General features: G+C 43.1%; 1 protein-coding gene across 1 annotated transcript in view; it reads left to right on the forward strand.

Moving 5' to 3' along the window:
• Nucleotides 1-26,327, forward strand: part of LOC308303012 (uncharacterized protein) — a gene marked incomplete at its 5' end in the record, with an annotated part of 68,693 nt that overhangs the window by 14,774 nt on the left and 27,592 nt on the right. The window contains 6 exons of the mRNA XM_080747331.1: nt 2,704-2,904; nt 6,540-6,731; nt 9,482-9,562; nt 11,392-11,504; nt 14,527-14,585; nt 16,287-16,376. Of these exons, the coding sequence (XP_080603457.1) occupies nt 2,704-2,904; nt 6,540-6,731; nt 9,482-9,562; nt 11,392-11,504; nt 14,527-14,585; nt 16,287-16,376 (736 nt within the window). The remainder of the gene's footprint in view (nt 1-2,703; nt 2,905-6,539; nt 6,732-9,481; nt 9,563-11,391; nt 11,505-14,526; nt 14,586-16,286; nt 16,377-26,327) is intronic.

Raw genomic sequence — 26,327 nt, forward strand, 5'->3', positions numbered from 1 at the left:
CCTGTTCGGAAGAACACTGCTTCTAGTTTTTCTTTGATATTCTTCTTTGCTTTCCCTTGATGCCTTTTTGCTTTCCTGCTTTTTATGCCTTGGACACTTTATCGCTGCTTGCAGCTATATTTCATTTTAAAGTGGGAATGATTTCCAAAGAAAAATTGTCTCTGAAAAAAAGATTGATCAAAATGTCCTTCCATAACTTATTAACCACGCAATGATGTTTAGCCAACAGTGACTCAGTTACTCAGGCATGTTTTGCAACGTTTTTAAGTGTGTTGCACAGAGCAGCTCTGCAGTGCTATTCTGGAGCAGAGCTGTTTGGAGAGAAGGTCAAAGTGAAGGCTGACTTTGGTCCTCTGCTGTCTCCGCCAGCAGTGTGTGTGTGTGTGCGTGTGTGCGTGTGTGTGTGTGTGTGTGTGTGTGTGTGTGTGTGTGTGTGTGTGCGTGTGCGTGTGCGTGTGCGTGCGTATGTGTGTGCGTATGTGTGTGTGCGTCTATAAATGTGTTTGTGTGTGGCTATAGGTGAGTTTTTTATCTGCAGATATCTCTGTGTCCTTGCGTGTGTGCGCGTGCGTGCATGCGCGTGTGCACGCATGTGCACGTGTGTGTATGTGTGTGCGTGTGAATGAGACACAGGCAGATGGCTACTGCAACAGGCTCACCTTGACTGTCAGAGATACACAATTTAACTCCCTGGAGTCTCCACCATTGCTGTATGTAGCGTCACTTTCTGAATCCGTGCTGGTGAAGTCAGACTGGGTATCAGGGTGTTGGACAAGGGTTCGTCTATGAAAAACGTATGCAAGTTCCTGAAGAAGGTTTTTTTAAATATATAAATTAAATAAATGATGTGTGAGGACACTGCAGTGGAACTGTGACCACACAGGGTCACCTTGTTGTAAAGTCCACTAGATGGCAGCAGAGGGCAACAGAACCATTTTGTGTATGTATAATGAGATAATGAAATGGCACTCTGGCCTCTTCCACATAATAAATCTGAATAAATTGAACATTGCTGTGTGGTAAAGGCACTGATGTGCATATACATTTTATGGTAATTTCTGCAACTGAGTAATTTATACTTGAACAGCAAAAAGCGCAGTAACACTTATTAGAGCTTAACAAACTTTAAAACCAGCATATTCCGACTGTCATGTCATGTCATGTCATGTCATGTCATGTCATGTCATGTCAGAGTGTGTGTGTGTGTGTGTGTGTGTGTGTGTGTGTGTGTGTGTGTGTGTGTGTGTGTGTGTGTGTGTGTGCGCGCGTGCATGCTTGCTGCGTGCGTGCGTGCGTGTGCATGTGTCTCTTTGTGTACTGTACAGTATGTTGGTTGTTGGGCCAAGATTCCCGCTGCGTTGTCTGTTTTCTGTTGCTTATCGAACAGTGGATTGATTGTGTACGCGTGCAGGCTTGAAAAGTCTTACCGGCCCTGTGACACTGAAAAAGGAAACATAATCCAGGCTCAAATCCTAGTGAACGACACACAAAAATCCAGAGTCCTAAAAAGTACCTCAGCTTCCCTATAAAACCCTTTCATTCCAAGCGCATGTTTGCATTGCACCGGTTTTGTTATCAGGTTGTTCACGACCAGCACAGCTCTGGCAGCCTTACAGCAAAGGATTCCAGAAACAGCAGTGCAAATATTTCTGAGGGCTTGTTGTCCATACTTTGATAAAAGTTGGAATTTCTCCCCCCCCCCCTAGAAAAAACCTTTTGAGATGGTCGGGGCCAGTAGACAGACACAGAGGCCCATTGTGCAAAATAGTCAGACTCCGGGAAGGCCTCCAGTTTTGTGCTAATAGACGGTTGAAGCAGGGGCTGCCGCTAGACGCTTCTTTCAGAACCTCTGCAGTGTCGTGCTACACTGTAGCTCTTCATTGGACAACACCAACAGGTGGTGGGTTGCGATACTGTGCTACAATGTTAATCTCTCAGTATTCACTCAGTGACGTGCATTCCGTAAACAGACACCAGCATGGTCAACGTTTGCAAAAAGGCTGGCGAACAATGTGGAGGTGCACACCCTGAGAAAACGCCCCTGAGTTTTGTCCCTGACACCTTGCATCCTTTGTTTTCTCTAGGCACTCTAATGGCTTACACCACAAACCGTGGACACTGTGTACATAAAGCCCAAAGGATGCACATGCAGAGTTGAGTAATTGGAGCTAGGGAAAGGGAAAGAGGGGTGAGAGAGAGCGAGAGAGAGGGAGAGAGAGAGAGAGAGTTGGATGGAGGGAGGGAGGGAGGGAGGGAGGAAAAGGGATTTCTAGTGAAAGGCAGCCAAGCTAACCCAAGGTCGGCGAGGGACAATGCTGAAGTTTACACAGCGATAGAGGCAGGGAGAGTTGGAGAGGGAATGAGAAAGAGAGAGAGAGAGAGAGAGAGAGAGAGAGAGAGAGAGAGAGAGAGAGAGAGAGTAGGGGAGTGGAAAGAGGAACTGAAACTAAATAAAAGAGAGTGAGTTAGTGAGAGAGAGGGGGGAGAGACAAAACCGCTTTTTTACATGGGGGAAGGAAATTTTACTTTGAAGATCAGATGACAGCAAATAGAGGGGTGGGGGGTTAAAAGGACTCAAGCAGGCTCGATCATTTCACTCAGAATCTCAGTTCATTTGGAAGAATGTCTTGTGGGCCTATATCTGAGGCAGTCTACAGGTGTTGCACCGTACCAACGCTGCACTAAGTTCAGCAGGGAGTGACACACTGACCCATGGACAGAGATGCGTTCGGGTTATGTTGAGTCCGGGACCAGGAGTGCTGGGGTGGGACGAGTGGCCAGCCTGAGGCATGCTGCCCGGCAGGGGACGGTTACAGCAGAGAAGAACCCTTCCGTCTTCTGCTGCCGCAGCACTGCCGCAGTGGGAGATGAAAGGTATTTGCCGGTCAGGCGGTCTTGCCACAGGTAAGCTCCCTCCACCCGTGAACGAACCTCTTACCTGGAATGGCTATTGCAAGTATTTTGTGTTTCCGTCACCCAGTTGCCTTCGGTTTCAACGACAAACAGACTCCAGTCGCTGCTGCGTTACTGATACAGCATACTATAGCTGCAAGATAAATGTATGCTGAACTTCTATGTTTGTCTATGAATGACTATTGAACCCATAGGCATGGTTAGTGGAACAGCAGAGTTGAAATGGGGACGGTGTTCCTCAGCCTAGTACTGTGCCAATAGGGAGTCTTTTTGAGGAGACAGAAATGACCGCAGAACTGCCATAGCTTTGCTATCTCTTAACCAGTAAGCTAACATTGGGATACTATAACTCCTGTTTGCTGTGGCGAGGTTGAGTCACAGTTGAGTCACACATAAAGAGTTCACTCCATGTGTGGGCAGCAGGGGGCCTTGTGTTGTGGGTTTTCTTGGCTTCTTCCACTGTGAAGAGATCACAGCGTGAGTTCTGCTCCCTCAGGAGAAGCTTTTTTCTGTGTGCTTTTTTGGAATACAAAGCGGAGCAGCCGGAGTGTCACTGCTTCCTCTGGTCGTCCGTGACCAGAATGGCTATAGAGCCTTCAACTGTGTGTGAACATCTCTCAGCAGCACCCTCTTCCAAATAAACAAAAACAAAACAGATTTTTTTGTACAAGAGCCCTGGATTACTTCATCCATTCCAAAAGGGGTCTAAAAAAGGGACTGCTGCACTGGTTCAAGTTGATATCACATGCTTAAGGCAGCTCTATGCAACTTTTCTACCCGGTTTCTTCCCCAAGTGGTGACATTTTTACCATCTATACTATAATTTTGCGAATGTCTGAGTGAGTGAGTGAGTGAGTGAGTGAGTGTCTGTCTGTCTGTCTGTCTGTCAGTCACAGCGTTTCTCCTCGGTGGCTGGAGCAATTGATCTGAAATCGCATCATCATCAGCATATGAACACACCTGACATAACTGTGAAGCCCGTTTGTCACTTTCACAAATCGTATGCTGTATATTAGCATTTTTATGGTGTATCTATTTCTATTTAGCCTACAGTACCTTTTGTGACCACACATGTTAAGGGAGGGGCGCTGTTGTTCAGGCCATGCACAATCACACACAAACCCACACACACACACACACACACACACACACACACACACACGGGGGGGGGGGGGGGGGGGGGGGTGCAGGCAGGTCTGTAGCCATTAAACGAAACGGGTTTCTTACATTGATGCTCCTACATCATGCAAGCACCAGTTAAAGTTACTTTCCATCCCTCATATACTGTGTGCACAGTGCACATCCCATAACCCACACACTGCACATCATTTTGGAGCTCATATCTTTGAACGGGTAAGGGCTAGTTGAGCTAATAGAGCCGGCCTGCTTGCTCTGGGAATAAATTGACTAAAATTCATGTAAGATGTTGTGTCTAGGCAAGGAAGGGACGAGCTGGACGCTGGGCATGCGCCTCATTGCGCCATGAGTTGACACTCATGGTTTTACAAACTGAACTGAATGCAAGTCAAATGAAATACACTGCAGTGAATGAGAGTTGGCTGGACCAGCTTATGAACAAATACTATTTCTGAACAATTGCGACCCGTTTGTCATATTATCAGTTCAGGAATATAAAAGTTGGAGTGAACATATCAGAGGTTGTTCGGTATCGTTTCAGGCTCAATAGTATTGCAAGATTTGGCTGTCAGACTGGCAATGATGGACAGTCTCACAATACTTTGGTACGTTCATAAACTTACTTTGTGCTTTGTAGATGCCTCTATAAAAAATTCAACAGTGTACACATTGAAAAGCAACATGGCAGAAAACAATGTGTGATACGTCTTCTTTTATTTTCCTAGCTGGACCGAGTGTTATAAAGGTCTCGATCGATCAGAAATAGTGACTGACTCCGTCCATCTGGACGTGTACACATTTTTACGGCCTATGGGTTTGCCGCTCTGACATCACACTCTGCCTTCACTGATGTCAGGGGAACCACACTAACATAATCCCTTTTATGCCCATACATGGAGATCCCTGATTGCATCAAAATTAAGACCATATCTAACAGGACTTCATATGGGATTGCCCATACTGTATATGGAGGCCACATCGGCCACATACCACACTATCCATATATGGCCAAGACAGCCCATATCTGTGTGACAGACAGGGATCTCCATGTGTGGGCATAAAAGGGATTGTATGTATTATGTCAGCTGTCATAGACGTCATAGGACTTTCACATAACGAATAACTGAGTAAGCATGTTTGGGCTCTCACAGCATATCTCCATATAATGTCTGTACATGGATCTCCATATGGGTACCAGGGGTCTCCATATATGGGTAACTGGTATACATCACTGGCCAGATAAAGGGCGAGGTCGCTGGTCGCCCTGAGGTCTTACCAGTTTATAAGCTGGTCCACCTAGCCCTCATTAACTCCAATGTATTCCATTAAACTCCCGGATGCAGTTTGTCACCCAGTGTAACGAATCTGCCGGGTGGAATTGTTAGATAGAGAAAATAACGTTGGTGTCCTTCCTTTACCTTCCTTTGATTGACCTTTGACACGAAGAGCAGGGAGACAAAATACAACCACTCCAATTGTACAAGTTATATTGTATTAATATACTCTACCACACAGATTGGACAATGCAAGGAAAAGTTTTTATATTAATTAGATTGAATGAGTTCTATTGGACTTGCTATATTTTATTCATCATCAATATAGGTAAACATTGGGTTTATTAAAGCTTTAACGAGTGTTTATTAACTATTTTACTGCTCGATGTAGATGCTAAGCTAGGTTAATCGTCTGCTCTGCTCTTGCCAACAAATCTGAGTGTTTTCACTTACCTTTGAAAATTCATAGAATATTATCCATCCATTATTTTCATTGTCGTTAAAAGCCCAACACGGGTCTCCTAGCGTTGGGGGAAAGTCAGCCAAGTCAGTGCAGAGATAGAGGCAGTTGACTCTGGCTAGCTTTCACACAAAGTCAGCACAAAGCAGAGAGAGAAAAAAAAACAGGGACCCCCACAACCTCTTCATAGATTCCATATCGTTTCATTGTTTGACAGCACAATCCTCGTTGTATTTTGGATTCATGTCAATTTGTGTTTTCAGATACGTATTTAACCACTTGAACCGTCAATACTTAACTTGACATTTCACTCTGTACTTAGTCTCTTTTTCCCCTCTACGCCAAACGTCTTTACCGAAAATAGCCGATCTACAAGCTCGTAGATCTGCTATTTTTGGCTAAGTTCTCAGGATATGGACGCTAGTATTCAAGTGGTTAATATAAAAAAGGAGATTTTTTTTTCCTATCACACAAAGATTAGGAGGACCCCCTGTAGTAACTCTGAGGACCCACTAGGGATCCCGAACCCCCTGTTGAAGACCCTTGTTCTATGCGATCACGTGCCCCCTTTGCTTCCATGCCCAAATAATGATTTGACGAACGCTCGCCGTGGCAGAGTGGACGGTGCGTCAAATGACGAACACGCTCGTCATAGGCAGTAAAATAGTTCATCTCTATCTCTGTGTCTCACTCACGCTGCTACTTTTGTCCCTCAAAGCTTACCTCTGTTCCCTTCACATCTTGTCTCACTCCAGGGAGAAGGCCCGCTTGGCCACAGACTCAGAGTTGGATCAGGACCTCAGCGATAGGCTGGGCCTGGGCAGCAGTGACACGCTCACCAACGGCAGCACCCGTCCCGATGTGGCAGCCGCCAAACGCCTGGCCAAGCGTCTCTACAACCTGGACGGTTTCAGAAAGTCGGACGTGGCGCGCCACCTCAGCAAGAAGTGAGGAATTATTACACTTATAGCTGTTGTTATAGTTGTTACAATCATTAGATGTTATTGAGCTGTTATGCTTATTAATGATCACTTTTTAATTACAGAATTGTTCATCCTTGCAAAACTGTCCTTACTCTAGCAGTATTTTTGAGCTAACCGCTCCTACATCTGGCTTTGTCCGTTTATCCCGAGAAAAGGGTTGCCTAGGGTCACAATGGCCTAGCTTTGTGGGACGCTTAATGAAACTAGAAATGCAGTTCCTAGAGAAAACACGCACAAAGTATATTATATGCTGTAGAAAATGTACACATACCTCCTCAAGAGAGTAAGAGAGAGTAAGCACAGCAGTACATGCTTCTATAACTGTTCTTATGGGCGGCATTGAACTCATTGGACTTTTGGGGGTTGGGGTTTACAGAAAAGGTTACAGAAAAGGTCCATTGAACTCGTGCAGAACTTTGTGGTATTACATAGTGCTGCTTTAAGTCTATGAAAGCCCTACCAGGGCATGCTGCTCCTTGCACCCAACCAAACATTTTGGCCAAAGGGTTCACACTGCAATTGTATTCATTAGATTAGATCTTGTGTGCAAAGTTAACATTGGTTGACATGGCCTGAGGGTGGAGCTAGAGGTAAGGCTTTGGGGTCACTGAAATACGGAAGTTGCTCCTCCAGGGAGCATGAATGAGCTCAGAAAGTTTCATGGCAATCCAGAGATTACATTTTGAGACATTGTTTGTGCAAATGGATCTTGTGTGTATTTAGAAATGACGGCCTAAAGGTGGCGCTTAGAGGAATTAAAGGAGTAGTTCACCCCCAAAATGACTTTTTTTCTATTGATTACTCATGCCATAGAGACTTGAGTTCAATAATTTTTTTTGTATTTGTCGCATTCCTAAGACAAAAAATGTGATAGTATAGTAAGTTTACCCCCATTGATTCCGGATGGGGACCCAAATGCATGGCCCTGGATGGGGACCCAAATGCATGGCCCTGGTTGGGGAAACCGACAGGGTAAGTTTACTATAATACATTTTTTGTCTTAGGAATGCGACAAAAAACAAAAAAATATTAGTCTCCATGCCGTGAGTAATCAATAGGAAAAAAGTCATTTTGGGGGTGAACTACTCCTTTAAGCCCATGGGGTCACCAAAATTAGTAGGGACCATCAGGGATCATTAATGTGTTGTAAAGTGTCTAGTGCACTCTCCGTGCACGTGTCTGCTCTCTGATTTAAACACTGCGTAAGTACCTTAAGAAACACCTTAAAAACGGTTCAATGATGTCCGGTGATGAGCCAAACAGAACTGGCAGTAATTAAATTAAAGGATAGAATATGGGGTGGCAGATCAACAGGGGTGGCAGCGATCGGGTTAGAACAATATGTTCTAGGTTTGTGAGGCAATGTAATGCCATTAATAGGTTCAGTTTGGCATGTTACTATGGGTGCTACTATTAGTGGTCTGCTCAGGTTAACTAATAATCTATCAGTCGGAAAAGCTTTTTGTAGAGGAGAAGCCAATATGATATGCCGTCACTACTATCTGTGCGTCAACAGCTTTGTTGGTTACAACAAAACAGTTTTTGTTGGGTTCATAACAAAGTGAAATAGATGAACATGACATATCGTATGAAGTGGGTTTGTGTGATTTTGGAGACCAACTCTGTAGAAAATAACAATGAACACAAAGTGGGACCGAGTTACTATGGCCCAAGGTGGAGGGGCCTTAATAATTTTATACTTTAGCTATTGAAAAATAGCAGATATACAAGCCCACAGCGCGGCACAAGTGCCGTGCTGCGAGCTTGTAGATATGCTATTTTTGAAAAGCCGTGAAAATGTGTGCAAATCTTTGAATATACATTTTTTTAAGCGAACATTTGTAATTCAAATTTTGCTTCTGGGGGGTCCCTGGAACTAAATATTTTGAGATGGGGGTCCGTGGCCAAATACATATCATTTTGGGGTTACTTCACATGAAAAAAATGTGAGCACCACTGACATAATTATGTTTCGGTTTTTCAAAAATAGTAATAATCTTGGGTTTGAAACAAACTGAACAAAGCCCTGCTGAACCGAACAACGTTTGGCTGTTCCAATGGAGTTTGTAACTGCCTTAGGCCCATTGTGATTTCCTCTACCTGTCACTTTACATTGTATCTTAGTTCTGCCAGTCTGAGACTTGACTGTGTTCCTCAGCTGCTCAGTTCATTGGATCAGCCTGTCAGTCAGTGGCTGTCTGGCACTGATGATGAGAAGGAATTTGGAATTAAAAGGTCTCCTCTTTCCTGACAGATGCACCCTGGGAATCTAACAGGTTTTTTGTTTGGCCTCCAGTCTGTATCTGGAGCTGACAGAGTGACAGCCTCAGTTGGGGCCACTGTCTGAGCTTCGAAAGCCAGTGTTTGAGCATTTTGACTTTGACATTTTGCTCTTGGGTCAGTTTTTGTTTTGTTTCAGGATTAATTCCCTCATATTTGCATTCATTAGTAGTTCACCCCCACAAGGACTTTTTTTCTATTGATTACTCACACCATGGAGACTTGAGTTCATGGCATGAGTAGTCAATAGAAAAAAAGTAATTTGGGGGGTGAACAACTCCTTTAAGTCTGTCTGTCTGTCTGTCTGTCTGTCTGTCTGTCTGTCTGTCTGTCTGTCTGTCTGTCTGTCTGTCTGTCTGTCTGTCTGTCTGTCTGTCTGTCTGTCTGTCTGTCTGTCTGACTGTCTGTCTGTCTGTCTGTCTGTCTATCTACAGTAATGATTTCAGCCGTACGGTGGCAGAAGAATACCTGAGTTTCTTTAACTTCACAGGCCAAGCTATAGACCAGGCTCTACGGTAAGTTCCCCACCCTACAACATGGTCACAAGCCTGTAGGTCTTTGGTTAGCTCTATTGATCATCACTGAAGGAAAGCACAACCCATTTAATTGTGTTACATATTAAAACGTTTTTTTGTTGACTCTTCACATAGTCATAGTTACAATCACATATTCATAACAGGTTTATGTATTCGTGTGTTACAATTGTCTGTAGGCCCTTGTCTGTTTTTTTATTATCAGGAGTGAAATGTTTGAGTAATTGTTGCTTTGGCTGTAGTACCGGACCGGTAGATATTTCCTACCTACAGAGATGGTACTAAATACTCTCATCACAAAGACAAACTGTGATTTTTTCAAACACATTTTTGGACACTGCTCCTACAGATTTTGCCCTAAAATCATGCAAAGCGGTACACAGTATTTCTAAAGTCATGTGATCAACATGGATCTGTCCCATTTCCCATATTCCCTCCTGATTGGCTACCATTGCCTTCTAAACTAAGTTTGTGTATGCGACCTGACGGTCGCTTATCCCGATTTAGTAAGTCTTACTGGTCCTCACTGATGATGTTGCTGTCTGTCTTGACATCTTGATAGCATCAGTGTAATAATCAGTAGATGGTAATGCTGCTCTCTAGAGGGCAGCCTTGGTTTTGCATTTTGATCTGGAATTATACAGATTGCAGTCAATTTATTCATTGCCCCACTAATACTCATAGGGGATTTTGTACCTTAATTTATGCGGGGAAGGTCTTTGCATGCTCTTTGATACATATATTCACAGTTGTAATATTCCCAATACAGCCACAGTGTTCTACTGTTTGAGGTGACGTGCCTTGCTCAAGTGCCCCCTTACAAACTTGTTGAATCTAAAGCCCACTCCACACCAATGATTCGCCATGCAACTACTTGCAACCATTATCCCCAATGGCAGTTGCAGGGAGTTGCATTGGTGCGGTTTACCTTAAAATTGTTTTGTTGCAAGGAGTTGCGACTAGTTGAATTGGTGACGATCGAGGACTGGAGATAAATAGGTCCTTCTGTTTGTGTGCCTATCTGCTGTACACTAGTAAGCAAATGATTACTTGTATTGTATTGGGATTATACTGTAGTTACTTAACCACGAGATGTGTATCACTTAAATCTTTTCAGCCTTCAACATGGTTACGTTCAGATCAGATCTGGTAAAGCACGGTTACGTAGGTTCTAAAATGTGTTTAAAAAGTCACATTGAAAGTAATGTTCCCAACCCTGGTCGTACATAGACAATTCATCAGCGTTAATTGGTCCATTTGTAACTCCAAGAGTGTATAGTATTTGTGCACTCTCCGAGTTAAATTAACTTAGTACAATTTTGAGGTATCTGTACTTTACTTGAGTATTTCCAATACTATTCCACTACATCTCAGATCCAAATATTGTACTTTTTACTCCACTACAATTATTTATAATTAGTTACTAGTGACTTTGCAGATATCAATTACTACATTATAAACCATACTTTAACCACTTTAGAGCTATTTTGTACATAGGATATTTCAAAATAGCCGATCTACAAGCTCACAACGTGTCGCATCATGACGCGTTGTGAGATTGTAGATCTGTTATTTTAAAACATTTTAGTACTTTTAGTTTTGGTACTTTAAGTACATTTTGATGCTAATACTTTTGTACTTTTGTTCAAGTACCATAAGTACCATTTTGAACAGAGGCCTTTTACTTTTAACAGAGTATTTCTAGATTGCATTATTGCTACTTTTACTAAAGTAAAACATTTGAGTACTTTTCCCACCACTGAAATGAACACAGGCTGCGTACTGGCTGTTCCCCTATCTGTCTGCTCCAGGACCTTCCTCAGGCAGTTTGCTCTGATGGGGGAGACTCAGGAGAGGGAGAGAGTCCTGTCACACTTTTCCAGGAGATATCTCCGCTGCAACCCCAAAGTCATCCCATCAGAGGGTAGGTACGCTTTAGGCCAGTAAAGAGGATAGATCAATTGGGGAACAACGTATTACTTCAGGGTTACCCAATAGGCGGCCCGCGGGCCATTTGCGGCCCACGGGGGGCTACTGTCTGGCCCACACCAACCCCTAATAATGGTGGTATAAGAGCAGCAAAAACACTAGTATATCGTCGTTGTCGGGTGGAAATCTCGTATCTCCAAATTTGTACGTTCTTTCGCAAATCATACAACGCCGTCGCACAAAAGTAGTGAAAACAGCAGATCTACGAGCACACAACGCCTCGCACCGTGAGGCGTTGTGTGCTTGTAGATCGGCTGTTTTCACGAGTTTAAATAATTTTTTAATGATAAATTCAAAACGAACGGTTTTGGACATACAAGATTTTCACCCGACAACGACGAAAACTGTCGCTGGAGTAGTGGGAACGCCACCGTCGCCCCCTGCAATGTTGTGGCCCTCGGCTTGGTACCCTAGACATAATTCGGCCCTTGGGGAAAACTAATTGGGGAACCCTGTATTACTTGATACCAGTGGTGGACAGTAACAAAATACATTTACTTGGGCGCTGTACTTTACTTGAGTGTTTATTGTCTCAGAGATTATGTTTTGCACCATGTCTGTCCGTTGGTCCTTCTGTCTGTCTGTGGACAGCTAATCTCAGGCACCGTTGGCCCGAACCATTTGAAACTGTGGACACACACTCCCTGGATGCCAGAGCAGAACCTCTGCCCCAAATGTTTCACACTAGAAGTTCGCCCGGCTCATTCTAGGCTCACACCCTGCGGGCGCTCACAGCCGATCCAAGGTATTCAAGGCGCGGTATTTTGAGGCACAATCGCTCGCTCGATCCAAACATGCGCGGCCGTCATAACTGTTTGTCGGGTCCATTTGGTTCCATGCATTTGCATGGACGCCCGTGACGTTTGTGGCAGTTAAAGCTTTGCTTCTTTTTTTTGTCTTCATGCGAGTCCCATAGCTACCCCACTTTGGGTCGTGAGCTCCGCGAGCGACACATAGACGCATAAACAAACACATAAACAGACACACACAGAGACAATCTTATAGACATAGGCTAAATGTCACCATGGCGACGGCTCCTAGCCAATGAACGGCGAGTGGGTGTAATTTTCCGTACTGTCCGTCTAGTGCCTATGAGTGAGAGCGGGTGTAATTGGGCGTGGATTGGCCGTGAAAGAGGGCGTTGGCCTTAGTGAGAATGTATCCACAAGTTTCCAACATCCCATCGTGCATTGCGCAGAAATTGGACGGAGCTTCCGGCACCGCAGCCGAGTGTGATCTACAAGCTCACAACGGCTGCATCTGGTTATTCTAGGTTATTTATAATTATTTTGGAAACATGACGTTTACAAATTTGGTACTTTTGACTACACTACATTTCTTTGAAGGTTGCAATTACTTGTTAATGTACATTTAAGCATAGCTTTGAAGCAGGATTTCTTCAAGATTGAGCAATTTGACCAGACGGAGAATTCTCATCACAAGAGACCTGTTCCACCTCATTTGAGATGGACACTGGACAGTACTGTAGAAGTAACTGTATACACTGACTGCAGTCCCACTCAAAAGTGAGTGGGCGTTTAGAAAGCTTTGTTTGGTTGTGAATACTTTATTGAGTTTGTCTCACATTAGAAGCAGTGTTATTGGGCCAGTTGTTAAGCTGGAAGTGTAACTGTGATGTTAAAGTAGGGTTATTGGTTTATTTTTTGGTTATTTATATTTCTGAGGAATCTGCATCAACAGCAATTCTTCCACTGTCTGACTAATGACTTCATTTACACATACAACCACACACAGATCACTGCCATGCTATTTTGTGTCTGTAGGGAGGTGTTAAATAAAATTACGCAGAAGATTTTACAGGCGTTTCTATAGGCTTTGTGTAGCATAGTGGTCTTACAAGCAAGTCAGTGGGTGGTTTCAGTGTTATATGAGGTTGCATTGTGAAAACAATACAGCAAATCAGCAATGCATTGATATTAAATGTAAATGCAGCCTACTTTTGAATACTTAGGTAAGACGCAAGTAAGTAAGTAGTACTTTGACTCAAGTAATGGGATGGTGCACATTTAACCTACACTGTTTGATAATTATCCTGAAAACTAAAACAATAGTACAGATTTTGTCTGGGTGGCACAGGGATAAAGTTCCTGCCCTTCACCAGCTTGGCTGGGCGTTCCAGTGAACACAAATGGCCATGTTCATGGGTGGGAAGCTAGCAATGGAGGGTGAATTCTGTCAATGCACCAGTGACTCCTATACTGTAGGTTGATCAGGGCACCTGTTCAGCAAGGAGCGGACCTGGGACAGAGAGCATGTTCCCACGCATGTTACGCCCTCCCCGTGAAAGGTGACGTCGTGACGAGAAGCAGATGGCCATGTGTCGACCCCCAACAGCAAGGGCTGGCAGTGACAGGGACTATTCACAAGGGGGCGAAAATTTACAAAGCCTAAATCGGGGAGAAAAATAGATAAAAAATAAATGGTTTGAGAAAAAGAAAGTAAAAATAAACAAATACCGTACATATAACTGCATCCTCTGTAATGTACTGACACTACAGTGAGAAATGCTCATAAGAATTTCAAGACATTACACATAAGGTCATCCTAAAAGTAGCCTAACCTTATCTTATCCTAGTAGTAGACCTGTTGTATTTCTCCATGGATCAATTTGTTAATCATGTGATAATGTTTATACCCTCAAGGGAAATTAGGTTTACATGGCCATTACGACAATGCCATACACAAAAGTGGCTATGGTTGACAAGTTAACAACTTTCACACGTCTATAGTAATCTAGTCTGAGTCGGTGTACTGTAAAGTTTACAGTTTACAGTGTAAACCATCAAAAACCTCAGTGTTCATTTATTACAGAGTTTGTACAAATGTGACCACCATTTAGTTACATTTGTGCACTCTTAGATTTAAAGGTGTTAGATGTTTCTGATAGTAGTTTTCTGATCTTGTGTTAAAGAGATGGTTTGCATTTCATCCTTTAGATGCAGTCCACACTCTCACCTGTGCCCTGATGCTGCTGAACTCTGATCTGCATGGTCATGTAAGTACAAGCAATCATGAGTATTTACTATTTATTATTTAAGTACAATTTTGAGGTATTTTTTAGGTATTTACTTGAGTATTCTCAATTTCCAATACTTCTACTTCCACTACATCTACGTTTACTTGAAATCTTTAGTTACTAGTTACTTTGTAGATTTTGATTATTATTACAAAACATACATTACCCACTTCCACCCCTATATACATTTAGGCCATTTGAGAATAGCCAATCTACAGGATCGGTAAGTATATTGACGTCCAGTTGTGCAATACCCGTTGTATCCTTGTATATATATAATACAGTATATATAATACAGTATATATATATATATATATATATATATATATATATATATATATATATATATATAATACAGTATATATATGTTACAGTTCATGGATCAATTCACTTTGATAGTCTCTTATCAGCGCACCTGTGTAATTCTGCGTAATCACCATGAGATGGCGACAAAAGCCATTCACTTGTGTAGTCGCTGACGTCACTCGTTTGCGACTTTCTTTGTTTATCTACTAGCCTAGCTCAGCTGTGTTTAGCCATTAGCTTACTATGACTAACTCTAACCCTAACCCTAACCTTAACCTCAGTCAAACTATGCCTAACCCTAACCCTAACCCTAACCTACCGTGGGATGAGGCGCTATCATTCCTGCCGACGCTACATTGTCGTTGTCGTTGTTGTGGATCAAAGCGACCGTTTGTTCCGCCCCGCGCCGCACGACTAGCACTCCGGTTCTCGATCTAACTGATTCTCCATCTAGCGGTGACACACACACACATATATATATATATATATATATATATATATATATATATATATATATATATTACATACATGATAACAAAAGGAGAAGTTAAACATTTTTAGGAGAGGTTTAAAAAAGTTATGGGATATTTTCTCATAAAAAATAAAAATAATTTGGAAAGCACTGCTTTAGAGAAACATAAGACCCAGAGTTATCCCTCAGCTCATGTAGGCGCAAGCGAGGCTTCAGGTCTGCCAGCCTGGCTCTGTTCACCCTCATAAATCCGCTACTGTTACAGTCAAAGCCTCCCTTTGGTAAATCTAGGCCAACCGCCACTGCTTTGTGAGATAACGCAGGCCTGCAAATGAGAGACCTGCAGCTCTCAAGGGCGAAATTGGGAAGGATTCAAAGAATGGCCCCGGACGATGTGTCTCTTATCTTCATCATGGCCACTGTTAACATCGTCATTATCATCATCACTCATGATTCTGGGGAAGGTTTTTGCCATTGTCGTCTCCATTACTATCAATTATTGTCCTGATCGTTGTGCTGATGCTACGTGACTTATTGTCATGGCTGCTGCTGTCATTCGTCATTATTATAGTAATAATAATTAATATTATAATTGTTAAGCGCACTCATGTTCTCAAAACTAAATGTTTTGCAATTGTTGCAGTCTATGGGAAATTCAATGTTATTTTCATCTGAAACACCTTTTTTCTTTCACTTGTTTACAATCATGTTACTCAGCATGCTTTAACCTACAGAAGCCATTTAAACTTTAAAAGGTTGAGGTATATTATGACTTCTATTGCTGTGTTTAACTTTTTGATTACTTTCATTCTTTTGAAGCTATGCCTCTTCAAAGCACGTGTGGATCTCACTGTCTTTTTAGCTTTTCCAATAAACACTAATGGTGACTGTGTTCTTCTCAGAACATCGGCAAGAGGATGTCATGCACACAGTTCATTGGGAACCTGGAAGGATTAAATGATGGCCAAGATTTTCCCAGAGATCAGCTCAAAGTAAGTCACATACTCTATATTCACTGCACACACATACACACAAACACATTTCACTTCTATCTCAGGTGGGAATATTTACCTAAGTGGTGTTAAATTGTGCATGCACTCAACACAAAACACACACGCACGCACGCACGCACGCACGCACGCACGCACGCACGCACGCACGCACGCACGCACACACACACACACACATACACACACACACACACGCACACGCGCACACACAATCTCGTTCACACACACACACACACACACACACACACACACACACACACACACACACCTCTGTTAAAAGAGACAATCAGCTGTTTTGTGTTCCAGCACCGCATTGTCCCTTGCATCAGTGTATGAGCACACAGTGGCTTGGCGCGCGCTCAGTGCCAGCTGGCACACGCCTTGTCTCCAGGGGCTTCCAATCAGAGGCCTGCTTAGGCCTGCCACTTCCTGGTTTCACTCCGGCGAAGGCAAGGGGTGGGAGACTAATTGTTGTGTTGTCTGGAGGAAAGAGACCCAGCTCCCCCTCGGGCTCTCTGGTGCTCCAGCCGCAACGCTATTAGATTAGGCTATCATCAGCATGGGCTATTAGCTTAACCCTGTTGAGTTAGCTTAGAATAGATCTGGGGCCATCATCAGACATTCGAGGTTGCAAGGCCTAGAGGCGAACGAACTACTTGCGGAAATAACCCAATCAGCGGGGGTTGCCTGGCCTGTTGGCGCACTCTTAACGATGATGCCGTTGATTAGGTTTATGTGCACGCATAGCCCCAGAACACAAGTCAACAAGTGGTAATGGGGTATCTATAATGCATGAAGGAGCTATGAGCCAGTGTCCGTCCTTCTACAGAAAGGAATTAATTCTCAAATGAAAGACTTTGGTGAGAGTGAGAGAGAGAGAGAGAGAGAGAGAGAGAGAGAGAGAGAGAGAGAGAGAGAAACAGAAATTGAAGGAGTGAAAGAGAGAAATAAATAGGTCCATTGACCCGGGGGTAGCTGTTTTATTCATGTATTTTATAGATCTGGGAACAGTTTTTAAAAATATGCTTTCCACCAACTCCCACTCTGTATCTCTCTTTCTGTTGCAGATTGTCCATCTTTTTTTTCACCCTCAAGCCACTGTCTTTGACAGTTTTTCTATTCTTCAACACCGTAAATGTTCTGCCTGCCCACTCCCACTTGATCCTTCTCTTGTCTCGACTGTTCAGCGCTCTCTCTCTCTCTCTCTCTCTCTCTCTCTCTCTCTCTTACCTTTCTCGTTCTCTCGCTGCACCTTTATCTTTGTCACACTGCGAAGGCTCTCTCACCTCCACCCACTCCTGGCTCTCCTCTCCTATTCTTTGTCTCTTCTCTCGATGCCTCTCTTCATCCCCTCGTCTTTCTCTCCTGTCTAATCACTCATTTCCTGCTAACAAATGATTCACACGATTTCTTGTTCCCCTTCCATTCCCTCATTTCCTCTGCTCATTTTCCAGCTTTGCCATTTCCATGTGTGTTTTTCTCTGGTTCGTTAAGCGTGTTAGCACTGAGCCTGACAAGACTTTTTGTCGCTCACTGCATCCTCCACTTGTCTTTGTCCTTATCCAACGTGATCTTATCTCCTGATCTCCTGATGATAAAAGAGCTGTCCACCCTATTAAATATATTATCTAACAGATGAATACAATAATGCACATTGACAATCAAATGGATGTGAAGTATGCCTCACCCCAACTGGGGCTGAATGATAAAGAACAAGATGGAACTAAAAATGATATGGCCTCATGTGGATCTCATACTTCATGTGGCCAATGGTCTACAGCAGTGGTTACCAAACTTTTTAGCCTGTCTGTGACCCAAAAGAGAAATTAGACATTCGCCCGGGACCTAAACTAGGGAAAATAGCAGATCTACAAGCTCTCAACGTGGTGCTAGAGCTTGTAGATTGGCTATTTTCACTACATCTTAATTTTTATTATATTTATGGAAATTCTTGGATTTATTTGTTTGTTTGTTTTAAAATGTACAAAACTGTTTCTTAAATAACTGTAAAACATATATTTTTTTTTAAATGTGTTTATTCTTTTCATGTAGGAAAAGAAAATTGGATTTTTACTCAAGTCGTGACCCATAAAAATCGGGCAGTGACCCACAAATGGGTCCTGACCAAATGTTTGGGAAACAGTGGTCTACAGTATATGAGAGCCCCAGAGACTGCTAGTAGAAGTGTGCACAATAAATTTGGCTTTGGACGTACAAGGTTTTCACCCGAAAGCGACGATATACAATATGTACCGGTATGTACCATTTAAGGCTACACTGGACAGGTATAGACAACAATAAACATGTATTCCATGACTCTTCAGAACAAACTTTCCCTACACGACTCCCTACCAGCCTGGTCTTTCTTGAGGTTCAAAGTGTTATTATCAGCAGTTTGTGTATAATATCTACATATACAGTATAGTTTGGCCTACACACACCAAAAGAAAAAGCCTAAAAGTTCCTTGCTGTAGAGACTTGTTCTGGTGGCTTTTGGTGGCCCAACACCTTAAAACAACTTACTTGTTTAATTTGTCACCCATCTGTATATACAGTACTGTATATTCTTACAGTCTCTATACAGTCTAGTTACATTTAAGCATACTATATTATTTGAAAGTACATAATATAGAGCCCTGAACAAGGACATGGACAATAAACAAGAGGATAAGAACCATATCCAGTATTATTGTCATTCTTGTTGTTGTGTTGCTGTTAACACAGTCTTACTGACCTTGCACACTATAGTGCTTATTATGCGTATGAGTAGTTACAAATAATCCCTCTTGATTCTTGATTTGATCAGCCATGTTCATTCTGAACTATATAGACTGCTCTGATGCTGGGGCACACTAAAGTGCTGGGTGATTCTTTTGGGTTATTTAAGCCTGTGCCATATGTTGCAGCTTGACTCTGAGGGACAGTGAACACAGGAGGAGTGCTGCTGAACCCTCAAGCTAAGACAGAAATCAGCTGCCTGGCAGTCTGGAAAGTAATGAGTGTGACTTGGCATCCCCATGGTACCTCTATCTCTTGTCTCTCTTTCTTCAAATTTGTCTCTCTCCCTCCCTCCCTCCTGCCCTTCCTCTTTCTCACTCTCTCTCTCTCTTCTTCATTTAGTCCCTCATTACTTTATCTTATTTGTTTCCTCTTGTCTCTTTACCTCTGCCTCTCCCTCTGTCAACATTTCCTCATCTCCGGCCGTGTCTTTCTCTTTTTTCTTTACTGTCTTCATCTATTATTCTCTCTCTCTGTCTCTCTGTGTGTGTCTGTCTCTCTCTCTCTCTCTCTCTCTCTCTCTCTCTCTCTCTCTCTCTCTCTCTTTCTCTCTCCAGAATAACTTCATACGATTAAACCCACTGATATTGTCCATTCCATCCATTACCACCACAATAGAGGGACTTAGAATGGAGTAATCTCTGGAATAGGGTATGCGGAGCTACTGTGGAGCTATGCTTTTTAACATACCATGCCACCCTGATCTAGCCTGACACTCAGCCTGAATTGCATTTCGTTTCACTCCATTATTAAGTGTGAACGTGCTTTCATCCAAGGCAGTTTCTGGGATGGCCATTGCCAAAGAGGCAGTCTTCTGCGATTGGTTCACCGTCTGACCAACACAACAGTAGCAAAGCAGGTGACGTAGTGTTGTTATGTGGCTGGCTAGTGGCTAGCCTGTTGCTTGCTAGTGCTACTTGCTAAAATGCTAATCAAAGAAACAGGCAGAATAGGAGCGCTATGAACTAGTAATCAAACACAACACAACATAACATGTCTGTTACTGATGTTTCAAAGCAAGATCGATACGATCGCAAATTATTGCGATGGGCGACGCTATGTTTATGTTTGGGAATGTGCGGCACGGTCCGGCGGCAGCGCTGGTTTACTTGGAAACGCACATGAGTTCTGGAAAAAACCCCACCCACGCTGCTCACAAGACGCTGATTCACGACGCTGATTCGCTGTACAGATTTCCAAACGAGGAAAACCTCTTCAATGAGAGCACTTCCAGACAACCTGAATCGCCAAAACAAAATTTTAAAGGGGTGTGGCTAGCGATTCAGGGTCTGGAACCAGGCTAAGGGTCGTTTCACACTCTAATAAGGAACCTAACTAATTTCGGTTCGGGAGGGCTCCCCGACCCGAAATTATTTAGGTTCGGGGGGAGTTCATCCATACTTTCTTAACGGCTAGTGCTAGTCGCTTGTAAATATTGGAGGTCCATGGCATGACGACGTTTGTGGCCGATACATGAGCGTTGCAGGGCGGATATATCTGACTGAACCTCGCGCTGCACGCTGAATAACTGGAAGTCCATTGAGTAGCAGCTCCAGCAGGCAGCAGCACCAGTGACGGGGACACGGGGTCTCTTCCATAGCCATAGGTCTCTTCTCTCTCTCTCTCTCTCTCTCTCTCACTCACTCTCAAACATTGAATCTACAAGCTCACATTATCTAGACGTGCCGCGGCCGCCTCATTTGCTGCATGCATATCATCACGCAGTCACAACTCGTCGTGGAAAACCTATCAACGCGGAACATTAGCAAAGTTGTGTCTATGCTTTTCTTTTCTCTTTAAAACGGTCTGCGAGTATAGCAAGACATGCACCAAAGCTGTGTGTGTGTGTGTGTGTGTGTGTGTGTGTGTGTGTGTGTGTGTGTGTGTGTCACGCGCGCGCCTGCCTGCCACCACTCGGAGCGAGACCCAACACTCAATAATACACAGTGTCCACAATCATTTGGAAGTCGGCGTGTCTCCCTCCCAAACGACCGCTGTTTCCTTGGTTTCACAGCCGAGAATATGCACTTGAAGCCGGGCTGAATGAATGAGAAGACACCGCTAAGTACCGAAATTAAGTCGGGAGGTCACAACATTTTGGCAGCACCGTGGAGCCGACTAACGTCGGTTGACGGTGACGCCCCCCCGAGCCGGGAGGGGAAACCCATATTTGGGTCTGGACACTGCCGAACCGAAATTAGTTAGGCTCCTTATAACGGTGTGAATCGACCCTAACCCTGTTCATGTTCAGAACATTTTCTTCTCACCACCCTCTCAAATGCTTGTTCACCTGATGATTTATGGCTGTGTGTCAGACATGTAGACCGATTGCTGAATAATATCTTAAACCACTGCCTTTTTATCTGCACATTACATTATGACCACAGCTGTAGATTTGCATTCAGTCATAAAATAAGGTCACCTGTGTTCACTCATCCCGTTCATACGACTTGCCATGAGCTAACAATGTAGCCTGTAAAATCAATGTCATAGAGGTTTACACTGCCATGAAAAACATGTACATGAACTATGCTTACCACAATAAAATTATTGGTGTGTTTGGTACACTTTATATTAATGTGTGCCCATCTAGTGTGTTCCCATTCTAGCTTTTCATAATGAGGTCATCACTACTGTATGTACAATACATCGGGACATTTCTTCCCCTAGATACTCGTGCTTTAGTCACATGCTCTTGTTAATACTTTATTATAATACTGTATACTTAATATTTACGTATAATAAATCCGACAGACTAACTTACTGTAAGTTACAAGTTTGATTTTCACTTTCAACATAAACAGATTGCAAAAAGGCTGATCTACAAGCTGTGTTGTGAGCTTGTGGATCTGCTATTTTTTCTACTTTTGTGACACTTTTGTATGATGAAGTATAAGGTGTTGAAATATGGAGATACAAAGTTTCTTTGCTGATAGCAACGGTATGAAAGGACCGCAGCTGGCCTAAAAGTTACAGTAATTGACTGATCTTGCAGCTAATAGCAAAATAAGCCCCTGTTCCATACAGTTATTGAGGACAATTTTGTTTTTTTACAACAATATATTCATTAGAGAAAAGAAAAGATGAGTGTTAAATGTTTTCATTTACAAATTTCTATCGTTTTAGTGATTTTAACGATTTTGAGGGGCATGCATGCAAATGGCTAAATATGTCTTTTTTGACAAAATAAGCCCATTCCCAAGATGCACCGCAATCTTTCATGGGCAGATGTGACTTATGGGGGCTGGTGTGAATAGTAACACAAGAAATTGCCGGCTTATTGTGTCTTAAAAGACATATTTAGCCACTTGTACGCATGCCCCCACCCACTGAAATCAAAATACTAAAATCGCTAAAACAATAGAAAGCAGTAAATGAAAACATTTTAACACTCATATTTTCTTTTCTCTAATCACAATCTAAAATAATCTAAAAAAAAGTTGTCCTTTAAAGTCTACTGTGGAACACTCATTTTACACACAATAACTTTAAGTCACAGAGATACAATTTAACTTAACCTTTTTCCCCATTACAGGTTTTACAGAAGATTACAAAAGTGGGTGATATTCTGTACAGACTGTTGTACAGACTGTACACAATAACCTGGTTTATCCAAACCCCATGGCAATTAAGTTTGTCTGGGAAATGAAACACAAAAGGTTAAAAAAATGCAAATAATAATCTGGAATAAGAACACCATAACATCGCTGTTTAGCAGAAACATTGTATCTCTGTATGTTTATGTTTTTTTGTAAATGAATGCCCTACTTTGTCACATAGTGCAAGTGTATCACATGTACTTTCGCTCCCTCCAGAGTAGTGAGGGACCAATCAGGGCCCAGTATGCAAATATGGGGCGGCTTTATCACCAGAGGAAATGCAGGTTCCATACAGAGATTCCAGGCAAATATATACGCAGTGATGTATGTTGTCATTGTACTGCAAAACATTTCGGATAAGAGCATCTAGCAAATGCCATAAGTTATGGTAATAATAGTGTGAATTGTAAAAAAAAAAAAAATGGATGGTACTTTAGGAAGAGTTTTATTCTGAAACAAGATCATCCTCTACCAATGTTATACATGTGTATATAGATGGAATTTTGTGACAGGATGTACATACATTTTCCTAAATAAAGAATCGCAAAAAAAAAAGTTATGTATAAGCCTATATATGGAACCATTAAAAAACATAGATCATGCTGCTGCTATTGTTATCTCAGTATCCCATATAATTAGAATTTTTGGCCCAAGCTGGTGAATTGCTGCAAACCTCATTGTCATTCTCTCTCTCTCTCTCTCTCTCTCTCTCTCTCTCTCTCTCTCCCTCTCTGCTTCTTGCACAGCTTGAAGTGTAAGCTAATGATGCGTGGAAGTAGGTTACCAGCCCACATGACACCGAGAGAACAAATTCTGCTGAAATGAAAATGTCGTACTGCTCAATCACACATGTGGGCCACACCCCCAAACAGTAATTAAGCGTATTGATGTTATCGGTTGTGCTGAGGGATGGACTGGCGCACTGGGCTAAAAGATGGAGGATTTTAGTCACTTAATTCACTTTAGTGAAAGGGAGGAGAATACGTCAGCCTTTGTGTTTGTTTGTCCCCGATGTTGACCCAGTCCGACCACAAACATGTCAAAAAAATGTCGGCCCTGGAGCATAGCCGGCTCCGTGCTGATACGCATGGTGCCAGCACTCGCCAGCCTGTCTGGGCACAGACAACCAGGTCATGCCTGAAAAAGGAGAGAGAGAGGGGGGGGGGGGGGGGGGGGTGGACTACGCTACACTTCACTACACTAAAGCATTTTTGTCTCTAAAATAACACTGAGCATGATAAAGCATCATTTTACTATAAGCAAAGACCAGAGCAAATCATGAAAAGCGTATTTCACATTATGATTTAAAACAGACACAAGGAACTAAACAGAGAGAGGAGACAGACAGTCAGAGTGGAGTAGAAGGGTGTGGATGCTGAGGTCAACAGAGACCTGTGCTCCCCTTGCTCCCCAAGCTGTCTCAGACCTTAACATGAGGGAAGAAGAGAGCGAGAGAAAGACAAGAACGCAAACACGGAGCTTGCCTGGGGGAGCCTTAGTCAGAGACTGGGAGAGGGAAAGAGAAAGAGATGGAAAGAAAGACAGACAGAATCCCGAAGAGAGGGAGGTTATTTTAAACCCTTTCTTTATAAAGAGGGAAGAAGTGTGACTTCTGGAAAGTGTGAGGAGGAAGGGAGAGGAATATACAGTACTAGAGACTGACTGATAAAGACAGACTGAAAGTGATTGAATCCAGTTACAGGGCTTTCTTATCTTATCAGCACTGTCTGCTACTGAACCTCTTGGCTAATTTCTACATTGTATTGCCATTTCCCTCTCTGGAAATAACTTGTTTTCCAACCATCTCATTTGGAGATCAGTTCATTGCGTTAAATGTATTGTTAAGTACTCTGGTGAGTGACCACATTGACCCCCTCCAGTTTGCGTACCAGGCAGACATTGGGGTTGAGGATGCAATCATCTACAAGATTAACAGGTATACCCCCATCTTGACACCGGGGGTAACACCGTCAAAATGATTTCTCTAGTGGCTTCAACACCATCCAATCACAACTGCTAGCGGAGAATCTCACAGTGATGTGGTTGGACCGGGTTATGCTGGCATGGAAGGTCCTCGATGCACGTCCCACTGGGAGGAGACCCCGTGGCAGACCAAAGACCAGATGGAAGGATTATATCTCCACACTGGCCTGGGAAGGCCTCGGTATACTCCCGGAACGAGTGGAGGAAGTTGCTCAGGATAGGGAATCCCAGTTGGAACTGTTACCCCCGCGACCCGATTCCGGATAAGCGGTTGAAGATGGATGGATGGATGGATCACAGACTATCATGTCACCTGCAGAAGTTCATTGGCGACACCACCGTTGTCAGCTGCATCACAGGTGAAAACATGAGGGAGCACGACAAAGTGATTGGGACCTTTGTGAGGCGGTTCAACCCTGGCAAGACAAAGGAAATGGTTGTGGACATATACGGGGAGGTGGTGGAGATCGTGGACAACTACAAGTTCCTGGGAGTGCACCTGAACAAGCAACTGGACTGTTGTATGACAAAGTATGAATCAAAGGGATGGTACTTACCTTATAAGCTCCTCAGTACAATGTCAGCTGTAATGATGCATAGCATAAGACAAAGGTACTGCATTCAAGGAGCTTTTGTTGTAGGTCTAATATACTTAAGGACCAAAACTTTGTCTGCTCATCATGTCGGCCATATATCTAAATAAACTGATTATTTTGTTGTTAATTTCTTAATTTCTATTTGTCCAAAGTCTTTACAATGATACCAAATTTACTTGAATAATAGGAATACATGTTAGGTAAACAAAACTTCACCATTAAATAAATCACACCAATTTTTGTTTGTAAAAAAACCCCCTCACAAATAGGCCTAATGTCCAGAATCTTAAATTATAGGTTGTTTGTGAATGATTCACTTCTTACTGAAGCAAAATCCCCGTCTGTGTCTAAGCTAGCCTGTGACGTAATTGTCATCACCAGCTCATGTCCGCACAGACATCTGTGTGCCTCTGAGATGTTATTATGACTTCACTTATATTTGAAGAGAGGTTGTGTAAGGAGACCCATCACTACCCAATGTGCTTGCTGTTACTGTAGGAAGAGATGGAAGTGTGTGAGGGCAAGCCTGTCTCACAGGCTACACTACTAGTGCTGAGTGTAGTGCACATTATGTGGAGTGCATGCACGTCTGCAAGTTGCAACAAACACACACACACACACACACACACACACACACACACACAGGGCGACGGTCCTACCGTATGGTCCCATAGCCTGGGAGGCTATCACCATGTACTACCTATGACTGTGGCTGGGTCTGCGGCTCTGAATGTGGGCATGGAATTGGGTATGGGTGGAATGGGTGTGGAATTAGACCCTTTGTAAGAGAAGATAGAACTACATATGCTACAAGAACAATCAGGCCTTTAGACTCTAAAAGCCCCACCAGCAGCCCCTAGAGTCCATGCTGCTCCTTACCCCCAACTGGAAAGTTGAAGTGTGGCACGAGGAGAAAAGCCAGGGCGACATGCGACGTCGCCCTAAAAGGCGAGGTCGCGCCAATTCTTGGCCATCTG

The sequence above is a fragment of the Nannobrachium achirus genome (genome assembly GCF_963921795.1).
Source record: "Nannobrachium achirus genome assembly, chromosome: 18".
Classification (NCBI taxonomy): Eukaryota; Metazoa; Chordata; class Actinopteri; order Myctophiformes; family Myctophidae; genus Nannobrachium; species Nannobrachium achirus.